At 38.5% G+C, this 23,533-nt stretch overlaps 2 protein-coding genes across 6 annotated transcripts in view; both read right to left on the bottom strand.

Annotated features, from left to right (window-relative positions):
• LOC117209617 (amyloid-beta-like protein) overlaps nucleotides 1-13,945 on the bottom strand; it is a 46,333-nt gene extending 32,388 nt beyond the window's left edge. For 3 of the 4 annotated variants that reach the window (XM_033451844.1, XM_033451842.1, XM_033451845.1), the window contains exon 1: nucleotides 13,595-13,880. In XM_033451844.1, coding sequence (XP_033307735.1) covers nucleotides 13,595-13,651 — 57 coding nt within the window. In that variant the 5' untranslated portion in view covers nucleotides 13,652-13,880. Of the gene's footprint in view, nucleotides 1-13,594 lie in introns of all 4 variants that reach the window. The other variant, XM_033451841.1, reaches the window with a different exon arrangement.
• A 3,049-nt stretch (nucleotides 13,946-16,994) lies between these two features.
• Nucleotides 16,995-23,383, bottom strand: LOC117209618 (persulfide dioxygenase ETHE1, mitochondrial). 2 transcript variants are annotated; one of them, XM_033451846.1, is made up of 6 exons: nucleotides 23,134-23,383; nucleotides 22,087-22,231; nucleotides 19,280-19,465; nucleotides 18,304-18,392; nucleotides 17,414-17,624; nucleotides 16,995-17,266 (listed from the first exon to the last, which is right to left on the bottom strand). In XM_033451846.1, the coding sequence occupies exons 1-6, from the start codon at nucleotides 23,266-23,268 to the stop codon at nucleotides 17,202-17,204; spliced, it is 831 nt and encodes a 276-aa protein (XP_033307737.1). In that variant the 5' UTR covers nucleotides 23,269-23,383; the 3' UTR covers nucleotides 16,995-17,201. The 2 variants fall into 2 exon arrangements, with proteins under 2 accessions (XP_033307737.1, XP_033307738.1); XM_033451847.1 differs by lacking the exon at nucleotides 23,134-23,383 and adding an exon at nucleotides 22,811-23,051.
• Nucleotides 23,384-23,533: the final 150 nt, after the last annotated feature.

Here is a 23,533-nt window from a genome sequence, read left to right as displayed (position 1 = left end):
AGGTACACGCGTTTTTATCCCGTGACCTGAGTAAAGCCGGATAGAGTAGCCGATAGCGTCCCTAGCATCTGTAACATTGGAATGGATCCAACTGTTTAGATTCCTAACTAGTGAAGCAACATTCATGGGTCCACCCAGAACCAGTTATACACTGCATCCAACATTCGTTCGATCTACATGCACCGGATAAGATTACCGACAGTGCATGCAAATATCCTCGTTGTTAGCATTATATTTTTGTTCCTGTTGTTACCACTGTCGCTATCCTTTGGATTTTTGTTCGACTCTACGTTTCTACGATCTACGAAGAAACGTTGACTTCACACTGGGACTACGGACAGTTAAGACGAACCTATTTCTACCAAAAACCAGTCACAACGACTGGTCTTCAAAAAGTACCTGATGATAGAATATCGTTATATTTATTGATTTATTACTTTTGTGGCGGCACTCGACGACTCAACTTGTCCACGGCTTCGCGACACAAAGCGATGTACGTCAAAGCGTAAAGTCGACATGCCTAATGTACCATCGACGTCCCTACGGTTCTTCCGCCGAATATTCGGAAGAATCCATCCCAAGAAACGGTCGCGGACATCTAACAAACGCGTGCGTAGTGAGAATACCGAGGGGCAACGAAGAAAAAGAATCCGTTCGGTTTTGAACGAGAAAACATTCCGTTTCGAACAGCGAAGTGCGAAGGGTCTAGCGCAACAGCGAAGCAAACACATTCGAGAAGCGCGATTGTTGATCGTTGATCGTTAAATAAACTTTACTGTTGAACACCGAGAGTATTTCTTGGACACTTAGATCTAACACCGCCTCGTTTTCATTGTATTATATTATTTCACAGAAGGAATTCCATGTTGTATAGTACATTTTTGCTACTACTAATCCATCTGAGATTATGATCCTTAAACGAGGGTTGGCACATTTATAAAATTGCATCTTCACCGATGCGGTAGTTTTAGTGTTAACAACGTAAATGCGTTTGCAACGTGAACACCGACGGTGGGTGTCCGATTTTGCCTCAATACGCAATTTCATAAATATCGTTATGTATCATTGGAAAATATTCGTTGGACAAGAGTAGTAAAAGTGGTTAACTCTTAGCGAACTGCGTCTCTTCAAAAGTCTAGAAAATATAACGTAAAACACAAGGATTGTACCGAATGAACTTCCCGGGGAAAAGTATTAGGTTGTCCGTAAAGTTTCTTTCGTTTTATGAGGAAATAATAGACGCACGATGTTCTTTGTTGTACATTATTTCGTCGAATTACGTACGATCCATTTTGTTCTGTTGAGATAAACACCGTGACATTTCACAGACTTGGTTTCGCGTTCGTACGAAGGTGCATTGTCGTAAAAAACGCGTTTGCGAAAGAAAGACACTTTGCGGACGACCTATTATAAACCTGTTAGACCTTGTTATGTGTTATCACATATCGATTTTACAAATATTATCATAAATCATCCGTACCCTATGGCGAATCGAAAGAAACCCATTTGCATATCCAGGCTTCGACGCGTAATACAGTCGAACAGCATAATTCGTACCAGGAACGTACTTACCTAGACGATATCGGTAATCGTAGAGCTAACAATTCGTTGGAAATCGTCAGAGAAAATCACGGCACTCGTCGTGCCACGGAAAGTATCATAACGCTAGAAAGCACGCGCCTATGGCGATCGTATTTTGTTCAGGCACTGACCCGGATCACGACGACTGAATGCCGTGGCTGAACGCGTGAAAATCCCAAACCGTTTTAAAGGTTTGCAACAACAGCCTCGAATTTTAGCCCAGTGTATCCAATTGTTTCCAGGTGTCTAACTGTAAGATTAGCGTAGCTGTTCGATACCTGAACAGCTCCTGAAAAGATCAAAGGACAGGAACCATCGTTCGCCTAACCTTTAATTACACCTGTTAAAACGTCGTGCACTCTGCTAACCAGCTGCAGGTGCGAGAGACCAATTAGCCGATACTCGAAAACGTCTGTCAGAGAGTTCGATCTTAATCGTTAGCATCGGCCCAACTGTTGGTCGGCTGCTCGAAAAAGGAATTTCTGTCTACTCGACGAACTTTCCGAAGCTCGTTAAAAAGAGAGGGTGAAGGGGCCGGGGCAACGAACCAGGCGAACGAGTCAGAGTATCCAGAGAGAGAGAGAGAGAGAAAGAGGAGAGAGCAAGATTGGCGGCAGTTTCCTTCGACGCGCGTCCGGGAGCGCAGCCCTTTAAAGCTGATTAGCCGATGTTTTATATAAGATTCGATCTAAGTGGATTTACTTAATGCACTTAAAGCGAATCTGACCGCAGCCTTAAGGAGCTTCGGCCACACGCGACACCGAGCGGAACTGAGTTTTTCAGACGCTGACGCACCGAAACGCGACCCTCGTTCTCTTTCTTAAGATGCTCTACGACCACAGCTCGTTCTCTTGCGCGTCCTCCTTCGGACACCTCTTAGCCGACTGTGCCGATCGATTCGCAGTTCGTTGATAAACGACGGATTCAACGATAGTATGAGACTGTGATAGGGGACGATGATAGTTATTGGTAACGATTAATGACAATTTGTACTTACTTAGGAAAGTTAAACGTTCCCGTAAATAATATACGCGATACGAAAATAGAAGATTAAATTGACCGGCGGTGGTTGACCGAGGAATCGGATGACAAGTTTGCTGTATAATATAAGTTACACAGTGGGAAGGTATATCGTTAAAAAGAAAATGTCAGAACGAATACCTGTGTCCATTAAATGTAAAATATTATGAATATTAATTTTGTGAATTTCGTTGGACGGATTAAAAGGAATATCGTTGAAACGTAATAATTTGCTCACTTTCGTCTTTATTGGGAAAAAAGAGAAGCGGAAAATGACGAAACAGAAGGTAGAAACGATAACGAGGGAGAGAAAATTTTGTTTCGTTTGTTAGTTGTTCCAAAGCAACGGTGAACGTTTGTTCCTTAGCGCGATACTTTTTAAACAACGCGATACTTTTTAGAATTTCTATATTTCCTCTGATATTATCAACGTCATTTAGGGGGAATTATTTTTGGTCAGAGTTCGTTATTTATTACAAAGCAAGATTAGATTCTGCAACGTGCACATGGCATGTTACAATATCGCGTTATAATCGACCACTGAAACGTAAGCAATTAGTGAATTTAATTCGAAGCTTATAATATATGCGCATTCGTATCTGCTAATTACTATGCTCTTGCGTGTAATTCTATACTAATACACAGTCGTATTATATTCCTATATCTAGTCATATTTTATATATAGCAACCAGATTATAGATTCAAATCCTATAATCCTTGTACAATTTCTACAAAGACAGCGATTTAACCGCTATCTTATACTGGGTGTATCACGCCTATCGCTTGATCGAGGACGATTAAACGATCATAACTTTCGCATTTTATTGAAGCGTTCAAAGCACTGGAGCAACGAAAACGACGAACTACCGAAGAGATAACAAGGAAATAATATAGAAAACTCATTATACAATGACTAGAAAAGATATCGACGCGTAATTTTATCCTCTAAGAATTTAGGAACCAGGTTCTACGCTTCGTTTTCATGTTAAACATTTTCTATACTCGTACGAAAGCATCGTTTAACGATACAAAAGTTGATACACTCGAAGCTAATTAATTAGCATGTAAATGCTGTTATAAATATGTATGTACAGTGGCGTGTCGATATTTTTTCTAGCCACTCTGTATATGACGCGTAAAGTAAAACGAAAATATCCCGCTTGCTATGGAAATTGTCTACGAGTATCTCCAGTAAGTTATACAAAAAAAAAAGCATTGTGCGGTTGTACTATGCACCGTTGTGACAAAGCTGCAACCATACGTCTGTTAGGTTGCTTCGTGCAAGTTGTGTCCGCCAAAGTAAATCAGCGACCAGTTCGATTCGCAAAAATCATCCACCCGCGTTGTGTCTCTTTCATGAAAATCATTATGCTCTTGCGCGTAATTCTATACTAATACATAGTCGTATTATATTCCTATACATAATCATACTTTATATATGTTGAGGCTATTCGACGTATAAACAGAGAAACTCGTGGATGAATTGTAAGGTAGAAAATACAGGGTGGTTGGTAACTGGTGGTACAAGCGGAAAGGGGGCGATTCTACTCGAAAAAAGAAGTCGAAAATATAGAATAAATATCTTTTTTTAATTTTTCCATCGAGACAACGATCTACAGTGAAATCCGTTATAACGAGACGCGATAAAGTGCACGCGTACCGAGCCAAAATTCAAAGTCGATTTTCTCGAAAACAAAGCCTCGAACGACAAATTTTTATTCCATATTTTCGACTTCTTTTTTCGCGTAGAATCACCCCCTTTATGCTTGTGCCACCAGTTACCAACCACCCTGTATATGTTATTTGACGTATAGACAGAGAAACTCGTGGATGAATTGTAAGGTAGAAAATATATTTTAATACAGGAGCGTAATTATGAGTAAGAATACAATTTGAGCTGGTCCACATCCACACGCTAGCAGCGTTACCCTGCAACTGAAAACCCCGAAGCCAACGTCGTCTGTCTACTGTTTATGGTCTGCCTTCGTCGCAGTCTTTCGTCTATACGCTGTCAATACGCTGCCTTCAGTGCTTGAGAAAATTATAAAGACCAGATGTAGAGTTCTCTTAGAAGCGGTGTCCACTTCAACAATATATAGCAACCAGATTATAGATTCAAATCCTATAATCCTTGTACAATTTCTACAAAGACAACGATTTTACCGCTATCTTGTGCCAAGCGTATTACGCCTATCGTCTGATCGAGAAAGATTAAACGATCATAATTTTCCCATCTTATTGAAGCGTTCAAAGCACTGCAGCAACGAAAACGACGAACTACCGAAAGGATAGAAAGGAAATAATGTAGAGAACGCATTATACGTAGTACGAATAATACGCTACGTTTCTCTAACTTGAAATCGTTGTAAGATTTAATAACCTACATACAAGAAGAGAAGAATATAATATTCCTCTGAGGCTCGCAGCCGTAACCCAATATAAAAGGACGGCAGACTGCAGAGAAGATAGCTGGGATAATGCTTTGCAATTATTCGGCCACAATCATGCCGGCGGAATGAGAACAGCTAGAAACGAGCGCACGATTACAAATACAATACGCGAACGATAGTAAGTGAAGTTATATTTTTGCTCATTAACGTTTATCGTTGCTCGAGCGATTTTAAAAATACAAACCGTGTCGGTAATTTGGAATTTCGATGAACCGCCTACACAGCGAATACATTTCAAGTATGTTACGTTAGTCGAGTAATTTTCCATCGAATTGTATCCATTTTCCTATCGTTGATAAATTCGTTTAATTCGTACGAACTGTACGAAATAATTGTTATCGATTGTCCGGTTTCAATTTTACCTTCATACAATTATTAATAAATATCGTGGTAATATTTATATATTTTATATTTGTGTTTCGATTGTTGTATTTCAAGTGTACTTACAGTTAGATCGTCGCGATACGAATATTTGGCATAAGCACGATCCGTTTCCAACGTTTTTCAACGAAAGAAGAATCATCGAAATCGATAGGCGAGAATTTTTATCTCAATCCTTGGAAATTGGAAGAAATTTATAGTAGAATCTATCGACGTTTGTTAAAATTTATACTCGCGATGGAAAATAGCAGGAAATCGAGTTCTCGCGTGCTTCATTATACAGAGAGAAAAAGGTGTCATTGCTCTAAAACAATTGCCTGGCCAATGAAGAAGTAAAATACGAAAGCTTTCTGAACGAACAAGAACAGTCGAGTGGAAAAATGACATAATTCTCTAAGACTATAGGTACAAAAATGTCGAAATAATCCAGCATCCTTGTGTATGTAGAAATTTACTTTTATAAATATGTTATCTATATTGTTTTAGAAATATTTTATAAATAGCAATCTGTTTTATACAATAGGTGGTCTAAAAATCAGTCTCCATGGTTCTTCCAGCTAAAAAACTGTTTCGAACAAAAGTTAATCGGCTTTCAGTCGAGTACAGATTGCAATATTATGAATTTAAAAAAAAGTCATGCTTCGATCAAGAGTCAATGTCACCGTCATTTTTTTTTTTTTTAAATGGAACAATTTTTTTATATTCCGTTCGATTTTAATTCTAATTATGCATTGTTCCGTTTAAAAGAATAAACGTCACTCTGACTCTTCATCGAAGTAAAAACGTCGTTCAAGTCCGCGCGATATTGTATTATAACTTGCAATCGATCGGTAGCTGATCGACTTTCCTTCGAAATATTCTGTTGTCCGACTATCGAAAATAACTGAAAGATCGTGGCAATTGATTTTTAGACCATCCTTCATACGGAGTTTCTTATTTTACGTTTCTGTTCGAACCCGTAGATCGTTGAAGTTTAAGAATACAAGCGATAAAAGCATAGACAATAAGAAATAGAAGAATTACCTTCTAAGGTCGAGTCCGAGTCGTTGATTGCGAGTCTAAATGTTAAGTACGAGAGTTAAAAGAGTGGAGCTCGGTGGTTAGAAAAGTAAACGACAAGGGTAAACGGAAGAGAAAAGTAACTGGAGATCCGCTACAGCTCGCAGAGGAAGAGCTATGAAAAATAAATAAATGATATAATTTATTTATTTATTTTTCAGCTTCGCGGTACAGGAAAGAAGACCTGGCTTACGTATTTCTAACTCCCACTCGTTGCCATACTTTAATTAGGCCATCCATCACGTTCAAAGGTCCACACCCATCCACACTCTCATCCCAAACACACATATTCCCTTTTACATCTACCAAATTACATATACTAAATTAAACACATATATCTTTATTTCTCTTAAGCTACACACACACACACACACACACACACACACATACTGTGCAATACGTAACCCATGTAATATCGCAGTAATGTGTTTTCATATTTAACGCGATACAGATTTCCCTATCAGAGTTTGACTTTAGCCGAAGTTTCGGTAAATTGAACATTTTCTCGTTTGTACCGCGTTCCCTTCAACTTCTCAGCTGTTAGAGCACTTTGGAAATTCGAAATGGCTGTAAAGCAAGACCGCGAAAAGCGACGTTCGTTATGCAACAAGCTAATGGCGGAGAGTATTTCTTGGAATTTAGTATTTCGTTATTTGTCAGAAGTTGCTGATAAATTATTCCCATGCAATCTCGCCAGACCTACGGTACACGCAACTTTGTATCGATTAGGATACAGGAACGAGCTACGAATTCTCCGAACAACCCAATACACATCTAAAATACTCGAAAATAGAGCTACCGATAACATTCTCGGCGCATATCCACAATATCGTTATGGATAATCCGATGAATCAAATTTCCAGCAGCTCTCCCGTCAAACTTTACTTAGGTTCGATAGTATCGGGACCAACGACGATTCACTTAATTCGGTTTGTATTGGATTGGCAACTAAGAGATTGCGGACTTTGTCATTAGGTGGTATTGACAAAATCCGCAATCACTTAGTTGCCAACCCAATAGCTCTCGCTCGAAATCAACATTTTAAAACGCTTGCACATATGTGGCGCTTGGAAATACAAGAAATGTATTTTGAAATCCTATATCGTATAGAAAGATTTTCTGCTTCTACGACTAATTGGATTTCTGTTTACAGACATTCCCTTATTTACTTTTGCCATTTTTCCCACTTGGCAGATTCCATTTCTTTGGTCGAAGGATTTTCTATATGAACACCGGCACCAATATCGAAGTTATATTTATCGCAAGAGAAAGAGAACTGCGGATTTCGTGGCCGAAAATTTTACATCAAAAGCGCAAAGGTTTCTTATTAATATAATAATAAATATATATATATATTAGTAATATATTAACGATATTAGTCGACTAGGAATTTGTAGTACACTCGAGAAAGCAATTTCCTATCGATTTTAAGCGACTTTTTACCAAAATTACCGCAGACTGAAACTATTAGCTTATCCAAGAAGTTTCTTCCGTTTCATAAGGAATTAATAGACGCGCGACATTTTTGCTTTTATATTATTTTATCGAATTATGAGAATGAACCGTTCTCCAAACAAAATGAATTATACATAATTCGATAAAATAATATAAAGCATCTGTTACTTGCTCAGAAAACGAAAGATACTTTTTCGACAATCTAATATATTAGGTGATCCCATAAGTTCGTCTCCACTTTTGTGTACATATTTCATGTGTCGATTTATAAACATACAGCGATAAGGGACCAATGCACTTGAGCTTAGCTGATCGAGAACAGGCTAGAGCAGATTTTCGTGGGTATAAGATGGTAATATAGCGAACACAGTGACTTCTAACGGTAAAAAATCACGAGTGAAATGCGTATCCATTTTCGACATCTCGTGTTATATGAATTTCGGAAAGGAAGTTCTGTAACGATTGCCACGAAAAACATATGTGCTGTTTACGGAGAAAATGCGCTTTCATCTCGCACCTTAGCAAGTGGTTCCAACGTTTTAGAGCTGGGAATTTCTGTTTAGAAACGAGGAACGCCCGGGCGTTCTCCTCGGACGGACGAAGATAAAATTCGGGATCTCGTTGAAAAATCACGAAGTTTGACAGTTCAAGAGATGTCGAATGTTCTGAAAATACCTAAGACAACGATTCGTAGGTGTTTAAAAAAAATAACATATACAACCGCTGGAAAAACGGCACGAACTTATGGGATCACCTAATACTTTCTCGTTGCAACAACCTCTTCGATCATACTTGGAAAATAAACAAAGTTGCCTGGAAATTCGCAGTACCTGTCGATAATTGATCAACGATCGTTATAATAACGTTTCTGCTGTAGAAAATTCGCGATTCCGCTGCACATTCGTATTGCACGAAAGTAGCCAAACGCGTATCGATTCATCCGCGAGGAATTCGACTACGATTCTGTATTGTGTTTTATGTACCGGTCGATGTTAAATCCAAATATCTAAATTTAGGTCGTCGAGCTAGCTGTTAATTTATAAGCACCGGTGAAACTACTTCACGTCACCGTCTGTTATCCGAATGGCCCTTACGGGTGCACTGACGATTTATTAACACCGTATTGTTAAAAGCTCTCGAAGCGTTCACAAGCAGAAGAGAAACCGGCGTTGCAACCGGAGGGGTTGTTCCATGGAAAAACACAGCGAGTTCGGTATCGTTCTCAACCGTTCGCCAAGTTAATAACCACGCGAATCGACTTCTCGAACAAGACTTACCGGTCATTAATCTCCGCGTCGAATCTCTCGACAAATCTGCCAGAAAATCAATAAATACGAACTTATCGCGCTTTTCCCGCGTGCTTTTCATTTCCCACTTCCTTCTGCAAATACATTCGCGTCCTGCCATGCCGAGTTCTTTTCAATTCGCGCGGCTATTACGAAATGAAATTTCGAGAATTTCCTTCACCTTTTTCGTTATTATCTCTCCTTCCAAATACTGATTTTGTGAAATTTGAAAAAAGAAGAAATAAATGCAATTATCATCCCGCATCTCTGTGACGAATTGTCAGTTGCCTTGGCAACTAAGTTATTGCGGATTTTGTCATTAGTTGGTATTGACAAAGTCCGCAATCACTTAGTTGCCAGCCCAATATCTTCTCAAATTATAGAAAGTCGTTCTTATCTCCCTTTCCAGCTACTGATTTTGTCAAATTTGAAAAAAGAAGAAATAAATGCAATTATTATCCCGCATTTCTGTGACGAATTATCAGTTGCCAACCCAATATTTTCTCAAATTATAGAAAGTCGTTGTTATCTCCCTTTCCAACTACTGATTTTGTCAAATTTAAAAGAAGAAGAAATAAATGCAATTATCATCCCACATCTCTGTGACGAATTGTCAGTTGCCAACCCAATATTTTCTCGAGTTATAGAAAGTCGTTCTTATCTCTCCTTCCAACTACTGATTTTGTCAAATTTAAAAAAAGAAGAAATAAATGCAATTATCATCCCGCATCTCTGTGACGAATTGTCAGTTGCCTTGGCAACTAAGTTATTGCGGATTTTGTCATTAGGTGGTATTGACAAAGTCCGCAATCACTTAGTTGCCAACCCAATATCTTCTCAAATTATAGAAAGTCGTTCTTATCTCTCCTTCCAACTACTGATTTTGTGAAATTTAAAAAAAGAAGAAATAAATGCAATTATCATCCCGCATCTCTGTGACGAATTGTCAGTTGCCTTGGCAACTAAGTTATTGCGGATTTTGTCGTTAGGTGGTATTGACAAAATCCGCAATCACTTAGTTGCCAACGCAATATTTTCTCAAATTATAAAAAGTCACCTCGCGTCTTTGATTTATATCAGATGCGCTTCCATAACGCGTATCCATAGTTCTATCGGATTTTTCGCAATTTGCACAAACGATAACTCGTTTCGTTCGCTCGTTAGTTAGCCAGTATTTAACACGCGAACGCTGCACACTTAGTTAGTAGCTTAACGCGCGAAACATTTGGAACAAGGGGCGCCGAATAGCGAAATAAACCGGCATTCTCGTGAATTTATGATTCGCGCAATTTATCAAGCCACTAGGCTGAATCGCATAAACTGCAACGTATTTGCCGCTCTCTTTTTCGTAACAAACTCTTTCGCGCATCCAGCCGTTGGACACTGGGACTCGGGCGCGTTGCGCGAGATTTTCATTTCCAGCCACTCGATTAATCGTCGCTAAATTATCGCGGGGCGTCGTGTGACGCGGAGTTTCGCGCGAGTAAATCATTTGCGTTCGCTTGCCATTCGGCGTAATAATTGCGCAATCGATTCCGTTAGCGTATTAATACGCAGTTCGATTAAAAAAAGCGAGACAAAAAAGGGAGAAAAAGCAGATAAACGGAATAAATAGAGGAAAAGAAAAACTAGAGAAAAAATAGGGAAAAGAGGGGCGGACGAAAAAACGAGAGAAAATAGCGATGTGAAAGGTGACCTTAAAAGAATCTGCGTCGAAAATGAAAAATGCATTGAAACTCTTTCGTCCTCATTTACTCCGTCCTCCATTACCAGAGCATTTTCTCGTACGCCAGCATGGGGACAAGGAGCCGCATTTAAGCGACGGAATATCTTTTTTTTTCCTTCTTCTTTCTCTTCTTTTCCTCCTCTCTTTCCTTCCCTTTTCTCTTTTCTCTTTTTTTTCTTATTCCGTAAAAACCAGGCTTTACGGCGAGAAATGGGACCGCGGGAAATGAGGAAACATCGAAAAGCACGGCAGATCTTTAACTGTGCGTTTCAATCGTGCGACACCGCGTGCCTTTAGCTACGTGGCGAATCTAGGTGAAGATCGTAATTGCTGTTAAGTACAAAACTGCTGGAATATCCAGAAAACCCGATGTGGCTGCGTCAATGAATTTTCGCTTCACTGCGGTGATTCGATTCTGATATTCGGAGAATGCAACCCGTTGACGACGAACAAAAGTTTTATTCCGATCGCCAATTGAAATATTTGTGTCCGACAATGGGACAATATCGTGAAAGCAATATCGTAACGAAGTATAGTATATTCCTTTATTCGTGTTTAAAAAACTGTAAATTTAAGGATTTAAGAATGGGTACATCGAGAATAATCGTGATTTGTTCGACGATTTCTAACAATTACGTAAATTGTTCTGTCGTTCCGAAGTTCATTTAGAAATTTTGAAGAAACAGCGAGTCGAGACAATATCCAGAAGAAGCGAATCAATTTGATAAAATACGCGAGTTTCGTACTCTTACTAAATTTGCTTACGATGTTTTCTCGAAACATATTTCCATCAAGAATATTCATTTCTCGAAGCTATCGATTTTCATATTCTAGATGCTAGGTAAGCCATCGGAGTTTCCGCAAAACTTCGTCAGTTTGTCATCTACACATCGATGGAAGGCTTGTGTCATTGGACCGAACAAGTTGCTCTCCCTGTTTAACTTCGGATATGATGATAATAATAAAAATCAAAAGATCAACGAAGTCGTAGTCATCGTACTATTTATCCGTGATTTTCGTCCGTTAATCGGACGATCTTGCCTATTTCGTATTCTGTAGTCGTATTCCATGACCAAACGGTGCGATACATCTTGCCAGTAGGAACTTTTCCATCTATTAGACACGATTCTATTTCGTAGTAATGGCGACGAACGAGCACGTAAATTGAACTGTCACACGGAATTAACGTTAACGAGAAAATCGTTGGCAAATCCGTTTCCCGACTTACGTATTTGCAATCTCTTTGCTTTGTCTGTGCCTCCGTAGTTTTGCCTATGTTCGTTCGTGCGTGATAATTTGCGCATACACAAGGTTACTCCCCCGAGATAGGTGCGCTTTGAAACGTTTTAAAAGCGAACGCTTCCTAAGGACCGTGCTTCTTTTTTTCCACCCCGGCAAAAAAGAACACGCCGAAAGTTGCGCGGCGACGCTCCGACACTGTTAACACTTTGCCAACCAGAATTTCAAACTAACATTCTTATCGAACGTTACATAAGGACGCTCGAAGCAACATTTCCAACGTGAGTCAGTTGAAAGTCGATTTACAGTCGTTTTACGACCCGATGAAAACCACGAATTACGATCTCGTTGATAATTAATGCATTTCTTAAGCTAACGTTCTTATCGAACGTTACATAAAGACGTTAGAAGAGAAATTTCAAATGTAAAAGATTGACAACGCGAATTACGATTTCGTTGACAATTATTTGATTTTCGAAGAAACGAGCGATTCGATGTGTATAAAATTAACGATTAACACTGCAACTACTACGGTAGTCAAAATGACCAATTCGTAATTTTTCATACGAGTTTCGTATAACGTTTTAGTACAGTTTTAAGAATTCGAATGATTTTTACAAAATATATGAACAAGTGGTGAATAATTTTTCTTCTTAAATTATATGTTTCCTCGTATATACCTTTGGTTTTAATTTTTCTCGTGCAAGTTCCACTCTTTATATAATATAACACAGCATCTAACATAGTCTTATTCCAAGAATCTCTGCGCGAAGAAATCTTTACTCGTTAAACCCAATTCCCGATCAAGAATCTAGGCGATTCGATAAAAAAGAGGAATTGGTATCGTCGCATTACGATATATGACATTAACGTTTAAAATAGCCAGGAAAGTAGCGAGGACAGGATATCGTGAAATATATAACGTCAGATCGAATTAATGCCGCTTGGTCGCATGGAAAGAGCGTTGGAGTCCAGTAGGCGGTTATGTATCGCGTAGTCCTCGAACGAAAGCAAACACATTCTCGTAACGTCGAGCTGTCGATCGTTACAGAGACGTACACGGTATAATGCACTCTAAATGAACGCATCAAGCATCGTGCGGTGGCATCGATCGAAGCACCATGAACAATTTGACAGGTAGCACACACGGCTTAATTGGCAAGCATTTAAGGGGAATTTCCACGGGACAGGTACACCGTGGCTACTACATCGATCGTGATGCGCGTTGCGCGTGACATTTGCCGCTTGTTCGACGAGAGGGTAAAAAAATAAAAATTGTCATCGAGACTGGTCGCGAATAAATTGTCCGAGGCGATCGATTCCAATTAGTCGTAAGTCTACGCGTTATCTGTTCTATGTTTCTTCTATTTCATAGCTAAATTGATACAGGTACTCACTTGGACCCGGCAGACCATCAAGACGCCCAGCAGTGCGGGCACCAGCATCCCCTTCATCTTCCTTCGTTTGGTCGACTCTCTATAAAACTCCCCGCACGATGTCTATGTGTGTCGTTTCGATTTCAGGCCGGTTACGATTCCCTGACTCGTCTCGATCTTCTACGAAAAAACGACGACGCACTGATTGAACAAACGGCAGAAACGTTGCTGAACAATTTGCTGTATGCAAGCCACCACTCACCCGCCGTATACGAGAGCACAGCGTACTACTGTGACACTGCTGCTGGGTGGGTCGCTTCACGAGAAATCAAGATGGAGGTGAAGCGCGGCGCCGGTGCCGCTGAAACGATTCGACCAATCAAAAGCTGTCACTAGATGACCGCGCCGGAGGGTGCGTTCACATGCGCGCAATGGTCAGTCGATAATGTAGCGGGAATATCGTGATTTTAAACGGTATTACATACTTCGAACGAAATTGTCAACTTTCGACAGATTTTCCGCCGGAAATGTTGCTTTCAACGAAACACCTGACTACTCTATTCTATCCAGACTACTAATACTAATCGGTGGAATAACTTTTACACGAACCGACGACTTAAAACGAGTATTTCGAAATTTTCTTGTTTTATTTCTCACGTACAATATCACTTTTGCTAATTAAAAGTAACTAAACTAAAGTACACTGTTTTTAAGGAAATACGTGTAATCATGATCGACGATGCATTATTGAGATTAGAAAAATTGTATTTTAAGAAATTTAATAAAAAAAAGAATAGTTATAAATTATTTTCTAGAAACGAGTTTACATACTACCGCTTTTTATTTATAAAATCACCTTGAAAATGTTTTCTGCTTTGTTTGCGTGCGCGCGTGAGCTCACGTTTTACAGAATTTTGTAAATGTAAAGTTGGAAAACAAATTCAGCATACGAAAATCCGGAAAAAGATGTGTATAATATCCGCGTTCAATCTTCGTTCGAAACGTTCGTTTATTTTCTGTGAAAATTTCTCCCCTTTTTTTTTTCTTTTTTCAATAAAAATTTACAACGTCGATGAAACGTACAAAATAAGAAGAAACTGAAATGCCGAATCGATATATCGCGAAAGTAATTTACACTATAATTAAGATATCCACGTATCGTTAAAATTTAATAAGATTAAATTGATAACATTAGTATCATCGAATAATAATCGCGTTTTAACATATGTAATAAATATTGACCGAATCGTACAGTACTCATTACCATTCCGAATACGTGTACGATTAACAACGCATAATTGCATAAATATTCGGTTAAACCATAAATTCAATCCGTCTATATTTCAAGCGTTTCAAGTATTTAATACGGTGAACCGAATCGTCCAGCCAACGAATAGAGAACTGGCTAATACCGAGCGATGACAGAATTTGGCGCGTCATCCGTCGCAGTCGTCTGACACTTCGGGTTTCGATTTCAAACGGGGAAAAAAAAGAGGAAACCAGAATAAACGTGGTATCCGCGCTCGCTATACATGCGCATGATTGAAAGGAAACATCGTCGAATATTTTTAAGGTCGGTCGATCAGTTTGACGATTTGGAGAAATTGCGCGTTACTGAAGAATTTGAAAAGTTTGCTTTCACATACTGTCGTCTATTATCGCCTATTTTTATCTAATTCGGATGATAGAAAAAATTCTCCTTTGTTGATTTCGTTGATAATTGATCTATCCGGCCTTAACTGTAGAAACACGTAACATCAGGTTAGTAGTGGTTAATGCGTTAAAACACGAAGCAATGATTCAGTTTGACGCGAAACTTCTGCAGCTAATCCACCCGCAACGATCTAGTGCAGCAATGTAATCGACATTTGTCACAAATAGCATGTCCATTATAAATATTGTTGATATAAATATTGTCATGACGTACCTACGATCAGCCGATAGCAGGCTAGCCTAGTACGATATAACGTATAAATCAATCTAATGCAATTGTACGCTATGATAGTGGTTAATTATGCTGAGAAATGGGTGCGACTAAAAAAGAAGCGATTCGATTCGAATTATGTATCCGCCGATGAACATCCAAACGTTAAAGACGATAGAGTTGTAACGTTTCAGGGGCTACTACCTTTTTACTGTACATTTACATAATATCGTCGCTAATACGCGGCCGTAATAGCCCTATTAATACACAAAGTGTAATATACAACGCTACGACATCGTTTATATTCGTCTCTAATACTTTCATACGTCTATAATGCGTAATGAAGGCGAGGCCAAGAGGAACGACGAGGTACACGAAGACAAAATCAAACGGTACAGAATGAAATATCGTGAGCGGCATATATATCTGCACATCAACGAGTCTTTAAACCGGACGAATTGCCAACACTGTTTCGTTGCATCCGCTCGCTTCCCGGCTCTTGTCGTTTTTACGGTTTAGAGAAGCGTGCACGTAAGTATGTACGCCTTAACGTCTCTTGACATTTCATTTTTGTTAACCAACCGCATACCCCGTGCGTTCGACTTCTCTCTATTTTCCGTCTAAGCCATCGGACCCAGAGAAATTACACATTCCGCGTGGCTTCGTCTGTTTTTCTTCCTCCTCGCCCCGCTAACCGTCTCTGTCCGTTTCTTCCTCCTCTTTTTTTTTTTTTTCAGAAGAGCATGAAAACGCACGAGCAGATAGCCTTGGCCCATACCTTTGCCCGTGTGTCGGCCACCGTACCCACCGGTTACCCTGGAAACGGTATCGATTTCAACCCTCAGCTATGCAGTAGAAACCAGCGGCACACCATGGGGGTCTCTTCGTCCCGAGTTTCGACAAGACAGCCCGTTTAAACTACCCGATTACAGCAGCCTCCATCTCTATTACCGTCTTACGTTTCGTTTCGCGTGCTTCAGAAAATCAGCCCGCCTATAAACGTCAAAGTAGCTGAGTGGATGGGACGTCGTAAAATCGGCGAAATTTTAACCAGCGCTATCTTTTCATCGCCGCTGATATCCACTTTCGCACGCCGATTAATTCTTTCAACGTATTTACCTATGCTAATGTAAAATCTCCTTTGTACAAGATAGCACGTTACGATAACGCGTTTACGGTAGAACTATGGCTGATTCGGTCGAGAAATAAGAACACGCTCGGTTGGTACGGTGCGATAAATACGGTTGGAATTATTTTGAATTATAATTATGCGTCGAGTTCAGGGTACCTGCGCTGTGCACGGGTGGAAATTTAATTAGTGTATAAAATTTAGCATACGTTATTTAGAAGACGTGGCCATAGCGTTTAACGAGAACAAAAGGCTTGGAAATGACGTTGCGTTTCTTTACGCGGAATTTTAATTTTAATTTTAATACTAGCGCAAATTTCAAAATTAAACAGGTCGAGGGTGTTAATTAACAACGATGGGCCACCTCGTTTCGCTTTTAGATTGTTACGTTTATTTTTACTCTTCCATATTACTCTTCTATACTATGCGCTACTCCTCTATATTACTCTTACTTCTATATTACTATTACATGCGATACTCTTCTATATTATGCGCTATTATCGTACGCAAAACGACCAAATCGAATTAACAACAAGCCGATCGATGAACGTAAAAATATCAGCCAGTTCGTCTCTTCATGGTTTCTGTTCCTTGGCAACTTCGTATAGACCGCAAACTTTGTTCGCCGGTACAGCTTTGTCTGCAAAGGTTAAACAGATTTTATCATTACGAAAGTTCAAAAACGTAGCCAGCGGAAATGTCAGCCGCCGTCGTAAATTTCCAGACGACGTTTTCAAACGAAAATCAAGGCTCGCGCCTCAAACGACACGCAAGCGAATTAATGTACCGATCATTTTTGGGTACGCCAGATTAAGGTTGTTCATTATGTCGACAAATTCATTTAGGGATTTAGATAATCTAGGATTAAAGGCCTTCTCCTCGGCCACCGTGGTTACTGTTCTACCAGAATAATCGTGGGCAGGATACAGTCTGAAATTTGCTGGCAACGTGAAGATTTTCGAATGAACTGAATTGTACAAGACTTCCGCCGAGCCACCCTGTAACGCAAGAAAATTGCAAAATATTAATTTCCTCCAATATGAATATGAAACAATGAAACGACGTTTCTCTTGCGACGCGTACGCATAGTGCGCGTGAATTTACGGATTTTTGACGAAATTTCGAGTAAACCGTTTCAAGTACCAATGTATCTACGTCGGCTTTTAAACTTGTTAGCGTCTAAATAAATGATGCGCCCGTGTATGCAAGAGTTACCGTGTACGATATTGAACGTGCGCACAATTTTACTTCAACTTCTCCCGTGTAAAATATCGTCGCCAGATTTTCAGACTAAACGGGCCGCACCATCCCCTTGCGGTTAATAAGTTAACCACGCTACGTAAAACGCGATATTTAGAAGGTTTTTGGGATTCCTCGTGATAGCGCGCGATCAAACAACCATATTATATCAGACTAATTCGGCGATTTTGCATAAATTATAATTACCAGTTGTTCTATAAGAACAACTGGGTACGATTATAAATTCATTCTGAATCTCTACATTTCTACAGCGTCGTAAAATTTTCAAATTATACTCGTATTTATATCTTACATCACATTTCACAGTCGTAATTTTAGATTCGAAATTATGAACTCACTTGACTAATTATGAACGTATTAAATTATTAACTTATGAACTCTTATTACAACGTACGTGTCATTCTTTTTCGCACAAACCTGGAAATCTGTTCGTCCACATCCGCGTATCAACAAAGCATCGCCTGTGAATGCTATACCTTGTTCGTAGCATACGTAGGTAACGCAACCTGTTAAAATACGAATGTATTGATTATGAGAGCTGGCTGGCATTCCGATGCATTGGGATACGAATCCATTGAAAACTTGTGCTTTACCCTGCTGCGTTCTTTTCCATCTAATTGATATCTGTCTAACGGTACGAAATACCTGGTGTTTCGAACAAACGCAAAAATACGAAGGAAATTATTAGGTGATCCCATAAGTTCGTGCCCACTTTTGTGTATACATTTCATGTGTCGATTTATAAACATACGGCGATAAGGGACCAACGCACTTGAGCTTAGCTGATCGAGAACAGGTTGGAACAGATTTTCGTGGGTATAAGATCGTAATATAGCGAACACAGTGACTTCTAACGGTAAAAAATCACGAGTGAAACGCGTATCCATCTCCGACATCTCGTGTTATATGAATTTCGGAAAGGAACTTCTGTAACGATTGCCACGAAAAACATATGTGCTGTTTACGGAGAAAATACGCTTTCATCTCGCACCTGTAGCAAGTGGTTCCAACGTTTTAGAGCTGGGAATTTCTGTTTAGAAACGAGGAACGCCCGGCCGTTCTCCTCAGACGGACGAAGATAAAATTCGGGATCTCGTTGAAAAATCACGAAGTTTGACAGTTCAAGAGATGTCGAATGTTCTGAAAATGCCTAAGACAACGATTCGTAGGTGTTTAAAAAAAATAATATATACAACCGCTGGAAAAACGGCACGAACTTATGGGATCACCTAATACTTTACGCGTGATCTCTCGTTTCAATTTTACGTCAAACGTCTCTATGCAAAAGCAAAATTCTCTCGCCGAATAAAACGTCCGCGTATTTATTAACAATGGCGTTCATTCTTAAGCACGAGTACCTGCTTTTAACGTGACGAAAAAAAAAATAGCTGACCTTCGGTGTGTCCGGGAGTAGGCAACACCAGTAAATTATGCTTGCCAAAGCTTATTTGGTCATCCGGATTCAAGAGTATATCAGCCTTAGCGCCGCTGCTACGTGATATCATTGACTGGCAACCAGGTAACAAACTCTTCAACTTTCCTGTTCCGGTGATATGATCAGCGTGCATATGCGTATTTACTGCAAAAGGCGTTTATCCAAACGGTTATCAGCGATCATGTGCACACACACGAGAGCGCTCTTCGTCGACCACTATCGTCCATCTCCTTCTCGCCATTCATTTATAATACAGCGAAACCTTGATTACCCGAAGTAATTAGTTACAGCAAAGCGGGATAATCGAATTACTGGGAATGTCGGCAGTGTTTCGAGTAAAATATAACCGCAAAGTCGAGATTCCGTTGTATTAAAAATCTCAGCGAAGCGATGACACTTGTCGCTCGATGCTTTCCACAGACGTTTTCACTTATTTTTGTAAGAGCTAACGATAAATATAAAAGGAGCGACGGAGAGCTGCATTTAAATTATTAAGTTTGTCAATTAAATCGGTAAGAACTTAGGAAATACGAGAAGGAAATTACGAGGCAACGAATCGAGAAAAATGATAATGAAGACGCGGAATATGGTAAAACTTCCATTTGAATTTACTTCCAGTCTTACTGCGGTCGTAAGTCTATGTCCATTCGATGTTCCGTCGAACTGAATGAAATTAATATCTTTAAAACTGTTAGAAGTACAAAGAAATTTCAGAAAGACGAGTTGCAACGTCGTTACTTTTTTAATAAAATTATATCGTTTCTTTCAAACTTTCGTTCCAACTTTAAATATTTCTAATTAGAAAGTTATATTCTAAAAAAAAAAAGAGAGAAAAGATCAAACAAAGAATCGTGGTCTTTACAAAACAGCAGATTCGACAAGGGAAGCCAATCTGTGCCAATATTTTCATTCGTCGCAATATACCGTTTGTTCGCCACTACGATATGTTATATAAAATTGAATATCGCTTTTTCCAGCTATCTGTCTTAATTATATTAATATTAATTCGTTATATAAATTTTGTCTATAATTTCTCGTTATACCGTTTGAAACTTTTCTCTATTTCTATTTATTTTCGATATGTATGCAGCGCCATCCAATTACGCGAAACACCCAGTACACAATGTATAAAACTGTGCTCCTTAACTTTTTCAATAAGCCGATGGCCATATAATTACATGTTTTCAAGAGACGATGTTTTTACGTTTCAGTTGGTATAGAAGACTTCGAGTGGCAATTTGAACAATTAAGCGCACGGTTTCCTTAATAATACCAGCACTTCATTTAAATTATTGAATTACCGACTGCTGTGCTCGCGCTCGATAGACTGCAGTTAAGAAGTTTTAACCGACAAGAACGTTTTTGACCTATTGTACCGGCAGATATATCAACACGGTACATTAAATCGTTCGAGTCTTTGTTTCATCGTACGCGATCTTTAACTGTCGCACATTTCTCCGGTGCAATGTAATCAGATTGAAACAACTGATGGTTAATTTAGTTGCTCGTTCCTCGCAGTCGGAACAAATCAACCGAATAATGCACTTAAACACACAGCTTTTACGTCCAAACAAGATTTGATGCGCTTCGCTTCTCTACAAGGTAAACTGAAAATCATGGTAAAATTGAGAACAATGGAATTGTTCTAAAAGAAACGTACCTTTATGTACGCTACGATATTATAAATTTACAAGAGAAAACGTTACGTTTCGAGAGAAAATTTTCTCGTGAAATTCGATGTCTTTTTTTTTTTTTTTTAACTTGACATGAATTGCAATTACTACAACTGGTGGATGTAATTGGTCGAAACAAACGATAAATGGCAATCTTTCGACTTTAACGAACGACTAATTTATCGATCTTTATATTTCGAAACGACGAAACGCGAGTGCTACGAATTATACGCAAAAGCTATTATGTTAAATATATTTTTAAAAGCATTATATTTTACAAAATATTTACTCGTTTCACGGAAGAGTAGGTGCCACGATATGCCGCGAAGACGATAAAACGATGATTAATATAGAAATATGAAAAATTATCACAGCTGTGACACGCATCACTTTTTCACCGTACCCTTCGATTATATCGTTCAACGCAACTTTCAGTCCTTAAAAAATCAATCTTCATCGAACCGGATAGTTAATCTGTACTTCATATATGATTCATGTATGATAATGCTTGATTGAACATCCACTGATTAAATTTCATTACGAGTCTGTAGTATTGGTACATAGTCGCATATAATAGATGTAAATTTATAAATCGATATGATACGAAAGAGCATATCGTAATATCACAATGATTAACTTAAAGCTAACTTAATCATTTACATATTGGCAGTGCGACGAATTCGATCAGTTAGTAGCATGAACATATAGATGTGTACATTGCAATGAAAAATGTACAATCTGCCGTTAGCGCATCCCTATTTGACAGCATTTTTGCAAATATCTCGACCGATATTACTACGCACGAGGACAAAGAGAAATTTTGTCGCATATAGTTTTACCGAAAGACCAGAAAGCATTATAACGAAAAGCGTTCAGTTTTGTTCCAGCTGAAAGTATATTCACCCTCGAATAATTTTCAAAGTCGTTTCTCGAGAATGAAAAATTTGTTCGCCTGGGAAAACATATTCCGTGAATCCAATTTTATTTTCTGTGCAGCAAAAAATGGTCAACCTATTTCCGGTACTGCGGCGAATTTCAAGCAACAGCGAATGGAGAATGATTTCTGCGAACGTGATTATACTCTCAACTTACTAGCATATTTTAACGTTAATCCCAATTCCTGAATAATGGTTTTATCTCGTTCTGCCCATTCGATGACCGGGTCGATTAAGATCGCGGTCTTATCGTCGATGTCGGCCAATAGATAAGTATACGTACTGGACACGGGGTCGAACATCTAAGAATTTCAATTAAAACTTGTTAAAAGGGGACTCGAAAGTGGTAAACTGAAATTCATGGAAGATTCTAATTTCTGACGGATTTACGATAGACTACGATTATTGATCAAATTTATGAATATGTAAATGTAATGGCAAAATAAAAGTATTGGTATAGACGAAATTTGCCTTAGAATTCTACACAGATATATAAAGCATAGGATTCTTTATGAAATTGTTTTGTGGGAAATCATTTTTAGAAAAATCTACATACTGTGTAATTACGTTATCGACGACGAATAGATTGCGAATTTTTATGGGAAATTTGAAAGTGCAGAATTGCACAGAAAGCACTTACGCTGAAAAAATGAATAAAATATCTAGTAATACTCGATAGGTAAAACAACGTTCTACCGAAAGTCTACTCTTTCAATTGTATTCTCGAAAATATGAATCTGCATAAAAATCCGCAATCTAACGATGAATAATTTTTTGTAATTGCACAATTTTACATAATTTTACTTTGCATGTGAGTTTATAACTTTGTATAATTTACGATAATTCTGTTACGCTGAAAGCCGTTGAAAATTATTACTTACCGGTCACTGTGGATAACGATTAATTTGTAGTATTTGTATATCAGAATACTATTGAAAATATCCTTACTATCAAGGAAAATGTCATCACTACAGTCGTTACGTAATTCATAAAATTAATAGTAGAGCAATAATATAAATTACAAATTTAAATACAAATAACAAGATTTGTATGAATCATAAATCAAGTTAATAAAAGAATAACATTCAACGTGAAATGCGCAATTCGTAAAAATTGATTCTCTGAAACTGTTAATACATAAGAAATTGTCAGATGTCGCTACAACCACACAACAGAACGAAAATCTGCACAGTTATTGACTTACTTGACGAAAAAGAAAATCTTTCGAGAAAGGGATTGGCTCCGTTAACGCTATGCCCTTACAACAGGAATTCATAGTGATTAAATTATATTTAGAAAACGAAGATTTTAGATACTGTTGACACAAAGTTTTAAACATAACAAAAGTTTAACGGAATCTCTATTTTATGTCGTAGGAACAACGCATTTATGTTCTCACTTGCAACTACACGTTCAGCAGCGCTGTTCGTCAAAATCAAAATGACGTCATGATTAAAATAAAATTCATCTTTGCGATTACGTTATCTTTATCAAGTATTTAGTTTGTATTTTGATAATATCAGTAAACTTTGTAAACCCCTCGTTTGTATATGTCATGAAACTTACCATAATGTATTTACATGTATAAACGAAACTTTATTTAA

The sequence above is a fragment of the Bombus bifarius genome, unplaced genomic scaffold (assembly GCF_011952205.1).
Source record: "Bombus bifarius isolate JDL3187 unplaced genomic scaffold, Bbif_JDL3187 scf7180000008178, whole genome shotgun sequence".
NCBI classification, from domain to species: Eukaryota; Metazoa; Arthropoda; class Insecta; order Hymenoptera; family Apidae; genus Bombus; species Bombus bifarius.
The sequence above is the reverse complement of the archived record's forward strand: the minus strand, read 5'-3'. Positions and strand labels throughout refer to the sequence as shown.

Excerpts from the sequence above, each read along its gene's own strand:
- LOC117209618 (XM_033451846.1), bottom strand. The coding sequence starts at position 23,268 with ATGTTTAAAACTTTGTGTCAACAGTATCTAAAATCTTCGTTTTCTAAA. Across the intron at positions 19,466-22,086 it reads ATTAACGTTAAAATATGCTA|TAAATACGCATATGCACGCT; the intron begins GTAAGTTGAGAG and ends CGCCTTTTGCAG. Across the intron at positions 17,267-17,413 it reads GGCGTACCCAAAAATGATCG|ACAAAGCTGTACCGGCGAAC; the intron begins GTACATTAATTC and ends TAACCTTTGCAG.